Here is a 9,460-nt window from a genome sequence, read left to right on the forward strand (position 1 = left end):
GCACGACCTTGTAACCACACGGCCTGCCCACTGCCCCCTTCCTCACTCCCCTTCCTGCTTCTGCAGAGCATCCAGAATGCTCCATCTGACATGCAAGTCTACACACATTTCCCCTCCTGCCACTGCCTTAGATTCACTTTCTTTCCAGCAAAGCTCCAGCCTCCTGGGAGGCTAGAGGGCCTGCAGTTCCCTCCACCCTGAGCCCTGGCTGGCCTGCCTTCCATGTAAGTCTTTATTTGTCTGCCCGATTCCTGCAGAAAATCTGCCTAGACCCTCTAGGACGGGTTCCCATGGGCTCCCACAGCCCCCTGTATACTCACAGGCCTCCAGCCTATCATTCACATTGCTCTTTTAAAATGGTCTGCTTAGGACTCAATTTCTTGTGCTAGACTTGTTCGGGAGCTGGGCAGCAACCCTGTGTCTTAGCACACCTGTATACCCCAGCACCTAGCACAGCACCCAGTCAGTGCTCAAGGAATGATTTCTGAACTAACCTGGACCCTATGCATCCATGATCCAAAGCCACAAAAAAATGATTTTACACTCTTCTCTCTAATGGATCGGTCCTGCCTCCACTCCCCGCCCTGCCCCAGGCCTTAAGGCAAATGCAGAAAGCCATGGTCTGGATTTCAGAGTGTCACAGAATCAAAATCTTCACTGATAAGTGGCTATCTGAGGGGACAGTCGGTGGTCAGTCTGACCCAATGCTCTTATTTCACAGATGGAGCCCAGAGATGGGGTCGACTTGCTCCGGTCTCCCAGCAAGGGTGGGCAGAGCTGGGACCGGATCTGAGTTCCCCGATCCCATTTCAGAATTCTTCCCCTCCACTCCAAGCCTGGATACTGGAGAGAGCAAGGAAGGAATGGGGAGCGGGGGCAAGGACAGAGGGATGGATGGGGCTGATGCGCACACATGACAGCTCTACTGGCCCCTCACCCGCAGCCCAGAGTGGCTCCAAGTCTTAGATCTGGCACCCACACCCTCATGGCTCCTCCTGAAGCTCTACTGCTTCCCTATCAGTTTGTCTTTAATCATGTCTGTTGGACAATCCCCAAGTGCCTAATGATTTTTTAAAAGAGAAATTAGACTTGGGAGCTGGAAGAGATGGGAGGGGTCAGGAGAGGGTAAAGGGAAAGAGAGTGAAGTGAAGGTCAGGGTACACAGCTCCCACCTCAACAGCCAAAATAATGAGGTCAATTCAATTCATATTCTCTCAGAGCCCACAGAGAACAGAATACGGAGACAATTGACCTGACAAATCACAGAAAGGTTTTCTCTTCCCTGAATTATAGGCAATAGGACAATTTAATGATGGTCTTCAGGCTGTGAAAGGCTATGAGAGAGAGCAAGATGATTGCCTTTCTTCCTTTTTCCATGAAAAAGAAAAAGAATTAAGTTTTTATTACAGCAGGAAGGAAATGAGCCAGGTCCAAGAAGGCACATTCTAATGGGGCGAGTGGAGCACAGAAAGCCGTGGATTTATGCCGAACCCAGCATGGAGGGCAGTGACCAGGCTCCAGAAAGAATGTTTAAACCTCAATGTCCTCCATGCGGTGGAACTCCTTGCCACTTCACGCCAACCATCCTTGCTCACTCCTACACATGATATCTCATCCCTCATTTCTCCAGCATTCCTCTCAATTCTGGCCACTTTCCAACCTGAGCAGTCCTGCCCCTTACACCAATAGGGATCTTTCCTTCCTTCCTAACCTTACTGGCCTCGCCTCCTCCAGGAAGCCCTCCCTGATGATTCTCACCTAGCATGAGTTCAGCTTTGACTATACTGTGCAAGTGGTCTCAGTTCCATTTCCATGATGCCTCCGCTCAGACTCATCCCTCCACCAGGGGCCTCCAAGGGCAGGGGCTTCCTCTTCCCTTCACTCTGGGCTCTGCCCCAACACCCAGCCCAGACCTGTGCCTGACCTAGTCCCTCCTCCCTCTCCTCCCTCTCTATCAGCCTCAAGGAACTTCCAGGACCTGAGCCTTCTCACCAGGATGAACAGAATTGTTTCCTGGCAGCTGATGCTTTTTCTCTGTGCCATCTCCTTCAGGGAAACATTAGAAAAGGTGGCACCCATGGAGAATCCTAGATCCACAGGTAGGCGTTGTCTGGGGAAAAGGGTGGAAAGGAGCAAGTGGGTTGTTGCAAAATGAGATTTACCACATTTTTCAGATTATGGCTAGTCTATTGTGAGTTAAACAACGTCTTTAACAGAAACCCAAGACTGGCACATGCAACTCATTTAGGGCCCCCAATAACTTTGCAGGTTAGGGATGGCTTACCACTGCTAAGAGCATCAGCAGGCTCACCGAGGGTCAGGTGCTTGTTAACTAGCAAGCTCCTTCATGGTTTTTCTCACACTGTGTTCTCTGCTCCACAATGACCACCTCTCTGTATATCTGTTGGGAAGAAATTTACTATGCAAGTTTCTTTCATCAGTGATCTCAGCCCCTTTATGGGGAGTTTAGGAAAAAAAACACTAAATAAAGGACAGATCCCATCTACCTTGTGAGTTCACTATGTTACTGATGAGCTGGAGAAACCTAGGCCCAAATATGTAGATATCTCCCCAAAGTCACTCGAAGCTGCAGAACTTCAGCAGGTGTGGAAGCTCCCTGAAAGCGTGTCTCTGAGTGGCACAAGCTGGAACGGTGCTACTCCCCAAGTCAGATGTTGTGAGTTCAACACTGCTTGGTGGTCAGCCTTCTGGGCAAATGAGAGTTGTGGCTTAGCCTCTATGGACCACAGTTCCTCCAGCTATGGAACTTGGAGCACGGAGCATACCGACACATGTGATATCACTGTGCCCGTAAGATATCCCAAAACAGAGAACTTAGCCCTCTATGTCCTTTGCCAAGACTGTCTTCTCTCCTGGGATCGGGTGTCCTTTCTGGGTGAGAATAACCTCACCCCTGCCCTGGGGACATTGAGCTTGTTGGCTGTTTTGGGCAAAAGGCTTTAGGCGAGGCCATAGACAGTAGCCTGAGCAGTGATCCTACTGCTGAGACAGCCAGTGTAACTGAGAAGGAAGCATCTTCCCATCCCATCTCTTCTTAAGAGGCAGCGCCTCCCAAGAAGATCATCATTAACGCCGGCCATGCCCACACACCTCCTCCCCACAACTCCAGGGCACTGAAGAGCAGGGCTCAAAGCCAGCCGCCGCCGTGGGTGTGTAGCAGGGTAGAGGGAAAGGCAGCTATGGAGAAGACCAAAGACCTCAGCTGCTTCCACCCCCCCAACACACACACCCACCCACTCACACATCAGGCTCCATTTCCACTAATCTCTTACCACAATTGGCTGGGGTCATTGTGTACTCAGAGCTAGTTGCACTATTTACTGCCAAAAATTAGAGTGAACTTAATGAGCCTTGCCTGTGAAGTGCCTTCTAAATTAACCTTGTCAACCCTCAGTAGGAAGAGGAGAGGTTACACCCAGAGTGGGGGAGATGAGCAAGTTAGGGTGACCCCGATAATCCTCCGTTCCTCACTGAGTCCTTACATAGCTTATTAGGGGGTCATAGTTATTGAGGGCGTAGGGACACAATGGCCTGGGTTCCACTTTCTTGACTTCTGTAACCACAAGTTTTCATTAGCTTTTATATAGTTAACAAGCATTTATGGAGGCCCTACTGCGTGCGAGACCCTGGTTCAAGCACTCTGAGGTAAAGGGAGGAATGAACATGGAGGGGGCTCCCCGCCCACAGTGCAGTGGGGGAGCCTGCCGCAGAGCCAGGCAGGGAGCCAAGCTGTTTTCTTTCTTTCCACACTCCAGCCTGTTCGCTTCCTAAAAGGAAGTAATTTAATATAAAAGATATTGAAGATAATTCTGGAAAAGTCGAAATCAAAGCTTTGTTGAAGGAGGGAGCAGGAAATGGCCTGGCTACAGAGCGGAGTTGCTGGTGCTGGCGGTGCCCAGTTGGCACTGAGCTCTTAGCTTCCTAGAAGTCAAGGAACAAAGGGAAGCCTGGGCCCGGGCTGTGAGCCGCTGGGTGTTCCGAGACGCCTCTCCTGGCCCCGCCTCACTCGGCCTCTCCCTGTGGCTCTGTCCTTAGGCCAGCGACTCGGCCCCCTGGCGTTCCAGCCCCACTGGGAACAGAGCCTGCGGTGCGCGGACCCCGCGACCGCCGCGGGGTCCCGGCGGCTAGGCCTGTGCGTGCCCCGCAGCCGCCTGATCCCCGCCCCGCGGGGCGCCGCGCTGGTGCAGCGGGAGAAGGACCTGTCGGCCTATAGGTGGAACTCGTTCGGCCTGCGCTACGGCAGGCGGCGGGCGGCGCCCCGGCATGGCGCCTAGGGACAGGAGACTTCCAACGCCCCCCTGGTGGCCCCGCGCAAGCGGGGCGGGGCTGGGGGCCGGCAAGGGGAGGGGGCCTGGAGCTTCTGTCCTGAAGCAATAAAGGAAGTGCTGCCAGCTCACCCGCGTGCGATTCGTGAGTAATTTTTGCAAGCAGCGCCTGGGGCTGTTTCCCTTCTCTCCTCGGTGGGCTCTTGAGCTAGTTCTAAGATGGCGATAGTGTTCTCAGGGACAGCGCTTTTCAAACTTGAGGTGGTGAAGGACCAGGTTTTTTTCTTCAGCCTGGGGCACATCAATACTTTTAACACACACACACACACACACACACACACACACACACACACACACACACACACAGAAAAATTTTAAAATAACTAAAGAAACACAAATTAGATGCTACTTGGTGTTTTCAGCAATATCAAATTTCCATAAAATTTTCCAAAGATATCCTCTTCCTTTTTAGACTTATCTCACTGCAAATGCATCACAAACATTTAGCAGAGAGGCGTGGGCCACGGCACATACTTTAAGTAGCTCTGACCTAGGCCGGTGGAAGGCAGACAGCTTAAGTACCTCCCCTTTTCCCTGGGAAGTTTTCCGCCAGTTGGACAGCTTAATTTGGAGGATGATGCCAACCGCTGCCCTGGCCATCGAGGCTTAATATCACCCCAGCCTCAGAGTCCGATCTGAACTGAGTGGTCAGCTTCAAGGCACTGAAGCTCTACTTCAAGTGCAAGGGGTGTCAGCAGTGGACTGGGCCATTCATCCTCCCCCTCCCCCTCCCCCACCCCAAGCCCTGGATGGAGTCAGTACTTTACGTGTATCCCTAACTCCTCTGCATCCTCATAACCACCCAGGGAGCTGGACATGTATCTCCATTTTCACAGGCGAGAACCCTGAGGTTCAGAAAGAGAAATAACTCAAGGCACACAGTCCATGAGAGGCAAGCCTAATCAGGCTTCGAACGCCAGAGCAGGGCTCCCCCACTGCACTGAGACGGCAGCGTTTGCCATCTAAGTCAGCTGTGGTGGATATCAGGAAAGGTCAGTCTGCCTTGTGTGCACATTTCCAGGGATCCCCAATAGCTGGGGAGTTGGAATTGCTGCAGGGTGGAGTAGAGCTTGTCAGCAGAGAAACTCCAAGAAGTCCACCCTTCTACCCAAGATTGGTCCAGGTTGACAATATTCTTTCTCATAAGGACTGTGGGACCCACCACCATCTCAGGAAGTACCACAGTGTTCCACCCATTACGGAAACCAGGTCGCCATAGAATGGAGGCAGGTCCTTGTTGCTATGGCAATGAGATAGGCTGCTATGGGAACATGACAACATGCTCCAGTCCATTTCTACCCTGAAACCGTCCTCCAGGATCTCTTAAATTATCAATACTGCTGTGAGTTCATGTCATACATGGCATGACGGGGGATGCTGTTTTTATTTGGAAGGGTATCACCCCCTCCCAAACAGCCTGGGGTCTCTGTCTCAGGGAGAGCAGTCATAAACCCAACATCCATTCTGTTAAGTGAGCTATGCTCCTACTCCCCGAACCAGTCTTTCCCTGATGAAGACTGTATGGTAGGAAAAGGTTGATAGGTCTTTAAAATCTGCTCTTAGCCAGCCTCATTTTATAAAATTCCCTGTGACCCCTCTAACCCCTCCTCACAACCTTAGGATTAGGCAGATAAGAGGTAGGGGAGTGTGTGTGTTGCTTCAGGAGCATGAGAGTGAAATGTGTTCTCTGGTATAAGAAGCAGACTGTGGGCATATGAGAGGGTGTATGTGAGAGAGGTAAATATGAGAAACTGCTTGCATGTTCATAGATGTGTCTGTGTAACCATGTGTGAGGTGGGCCCTTCTAACTACATTTCAAAACTTATCAGCTCCCACTGCAACCCAAGTGCCTCCAGGATATCTGTTCTAGCTGACTCAGCAGGTAGCCGGAGAAGCTGGGTCTCTCTGTCCCATGCCCCTTGTCCCAGAACTGCTGCCTCTGAGACTCTGGACTTTGTAGTTCTTGGCCCCACATTTTGGGAAGAGATCTTTGGTTTCATGGGGCTTCCAGCCTGACTCTGAACCTGCTCCCTGGATTGGAGGAAGAGTGCAGGGCAGGTAGGAGGCTGTGAGGGGCTACAGACATTACTGGCCCCAGAGGCTTCCATCCTCCACTCCAGACTTTCTGGGTGGGCTCAAAGATCCAGCGCACCAGAGCCCAAAGACCTGGAAGTAGGCCTGCCTAAGGACACTAAAATCCACTTCTTCCTGGGGTCTCCGGACAGTCTTGAGGGGGAGAGAAACTAGGAAGGCCCAGGCATCCTTCACTGGAGGAAGGGGAGGTAAGAGGGGCTCTTTCCAGGTCGCACCCCTTTGGGTAAGTCTCTTACAATAGTAGGGAGCTGGTCTCATGCCCCATGCAAAGGAATATGGTAGGCAGGGCTGGGAGGGATGCAGGAAGATTTCTGGTTCTCAAATCACTCTATTTTTTTTCTCTTTAATATCACTCTTAATAGAATAACAAGTAATGTTTGAGTCCCTTAGTGTGCCAAGCACAGGGCTACTCCATTTCATACTCACAATAACTGCATGAAGTGGGCATCCCCGTTGTGCAGAAGAGAAGATGGAGGCTCAAAGAGATTAGGTGGTGTGCTTAAGGTCACATAGCTGAAAAGTTACAGCGCCAAGAGTCAGACTCACTTTCTAACTCTGCATGCCTCAATCCTCCTATACACTACAGCCCTTCCTTTTCCCCGAGCCCCTGTGGGACAGAGCCAACCTTCCTCCTGAGTGATGTGTCTTGGGAAAAAGGTCTGGCAGCCAGTGTAACTCTACCCTGTCCCTTTCCAGACTCTTTAACCACAAAACAGGTGAAGTCACCAATCGCTAGAGCAGGGCTCCTCCCCTCAAACCTCCTACCAGAGACAAGACATCTGAATTTTGACCGTCTGTCTCTTTTCTCTGGAAGCAGCTTTCCCAAGTTCAGACTTGGTCACAGGGAGTGACAGATGTCAAGTCCAAGGAATGCCAGCATGCTCCCCCCCCCGCCCCGCCCCCTTCAGTGCCTTCTTCCGGTTTAAAGGCATCAGAGCCCAACACATTCCCATGTGTGGCTCAGAGCAGAGAGCCTGGGAGCAGGGGTTGGTCTTGGTTGTTGGGAGAGCCAAGACATAATGGCCCCCATTTTCATCACCTTCTCAGGTTTTGCTTGCCCATGTCCAATATAGTTTTCACAATTGTCCCTTCGATATATTACCTTCACAAAATATTTAAAAGTACCACTTTTGACACATTTATGTGTGCTTACTCCTTATGCCTCTTAAAAGACAGCAAAGGAACAAAAGAGGTACAAACCCTCAACGACAAAGAGAAGGGAGAAAAGACCATAGAAGATGGGAAATGACACCAGATTCTGGAGATGAAATTAAACGAAGGGCTTGGCAGAATGCAGGAAGCTACACATCAAAGCCAGCAAAGGGGGCACAGAGGAGACACGACTGATTCACCCCCAGGACCAAGTCTCAGTACTTGGAGGTGTCTGGGATGAATCTTGGGCTGAAAACAGGGGGCGGGGGGTGGCGCTGGCTGGAAATCTGTATATGGAGAAGCTAGACTTCCCGTGTCCCCTCTCCTCAGCCAACACAGCTGGCTGTCCCACTAGCCCACTGGGAAGAATCTAGAGGCTTCCTCTCTTAAGGACACAGTGGAGACCTCTAGTCATGGGGACACAAGCACAGTGAGGATGGAGATGAAGAGTGTGGCCGAAAAAGAGAGAGATTATGTGAGAGTCTGTCTGGGTGAGACCACAACTCAGTCCCAGTCTTTGTTCCCAGAATGTAGGCAGTAAGGTGTTGCCTCCCCAGGCAGGACAGAGAAGGCCCCAAAGAAAACGCCTTCAGATACTAACACTGGAGGGTGCCTGGATGAGTCCATTTAGGATGCTATAACAAAATACCACATACTGGATGGCTTATACACAACAGAAATTTATTTCTCACATTTCTGGAATCTTGAAGTCCAAGGTCAAGGGGCCCCAGACTCGATGCTCAGTGAGAGAGCCTACTTCCTGGTTCATAGACAGCCGTCTTCTCTCTGTGTCCTCACATGGCAGAAAGGAGAAAGGAGCTCTCTGGGGGTTTCTGTGATAAGGGCACTTATCCCGTTCATGACTGCTCCACCCTTATGCCTTAATCACCTCCCTCAGACCCCACTTCTAAATACCACTGTATTGGGAGTTAGGATTTCAACATACGACTTGTTTTGTGGGGCGGGGGTGATGACACAAACATTCAGTCTATGGTAGTGCCCCAGAGAAAAGCCAGCTCAGAGCCCCCATCTAGAGTGGGGTGCTCATAGCCCCGTCTAGGAGCCCTAGGCCTGCACACTGAGTTTCTAGGCCACTCACCTGTTTCTTAACCATGGAGAACCAAGGGGCCAGGACGTCAGAGAAAGCCTCTAGTTTGAAAGAGGACCCCAAAGCGAATAAACACAGAAAACAGAGACATCAATTTTAAAAATTAGACTGTAATTAAAATTAGACTGTAATTAAAAGAGGGCATGAGAGAAAAATTTTGCATCCATAAAACAAGTAGTGGATCTAATAAATATAGAAATAATTAAAGAATCAGAAAGGACTTGGATATTAAATTTTAGGAGAAAAGAAATTTTTTAAAAATAAAAGAGTTAGAACATAAAATTAAGGAAGTTTTCTGAAGGTAGAACAAAAAGAAATCGGGGGATACAACAGAAGAAACTTAAAGAATAAACAGAAGCTGTAACATCCTATCAGTATGAGTTCCAGAAGAGAGAAAGGAGAACATGGGAGAGAAGAAATGGCCAAATAATTAATGCAGGATGATTTCCCAGAATGGAAGGATGTGAATTTCCAGATTGAGGGTGTTTACTGAGTGCCCAGCTCACGAGTGGAAAATGTCCATCGCCAGAGATAAAGAAAAGGTGGCGAAAGCCCCTAGAGATGAAGCCATAGAATAGTCGAGAATCAGAGTTGCACCAGATTTGTTAAAATCAGAAGATATTGGAAAAACGATTTCCAATTTCAGAGGGAAAATAAATTTCAATCTAGACTTCTATTCACAACCAAATTATTTAGAGCAAGGGTCAAATGGAAACACTTTTAAACATGCCAGGACTGGAAATGTTTACTTCTCATGCAC

The 9,460-nt window shown here is 49.9% G+C and overlaps 1 protein-coding gene across 1 annotated transcript; it reads left to right on the forward strand.

Annotated features, from left to right (window-relative positions):
* The first annotated feature begins 1,996 nt into the window (after positions 1-1,996).
* On the forward strand, positions 1,997-5,377 carry KISS1 (KiSS-1 metastasis suppressor). Its single transcript, XM_023538266.1, has 2 exons — positions 1,997-2,099; positions 3,955-5,377. The coding sequence occupies exons 1-2, from the start codon at positions 1,997-1,999 to the stop codon at positions 4,293-4,295; spliced, it is 444 nt and encodes a 147-aa protein (XP_023394034.1). The 3' UTR covers positions 4,296-5,377.
* Positions 5,378-9,460: the final 4,083 nt, after the last annotated feature.

Source organism: Pteropus vampyrus, unplaced genomic scaffold (assembly GCF_000151845.1).
Source record: "Pteropus vampyrus isolate Shadow unplaced genomic scaffold, Pvam_2.0 Scaffold217, whole genome shotgun sequence".
Taxonomy (NCBI): domain Eukaryota; kingdom Metazoa; phylum Chordata; class Mammalia; order Chiroptera; family Pteropodidae; genus Pteropus; species Pteropus vampyrus.

What these genes read in the sequence shown, in the direction of transcription:
- KISS1 (XM_023538266.1), top strand. Translation starts at nt 1,997, where the DNA reads ATGAACAGAATTGTTTCCTGGCAGCTGATGCTTTTTCTCTGTGCCATC. An exon ending in GGAGAATCCTAGATCCACAG is followed by an intron (nt 2,100 to 3,954) that starts GTAGGCGTTGTC and finishes CTAGAAGTCAAG; the next exon opens with GAACAAAGGGAAGCCTGGGC.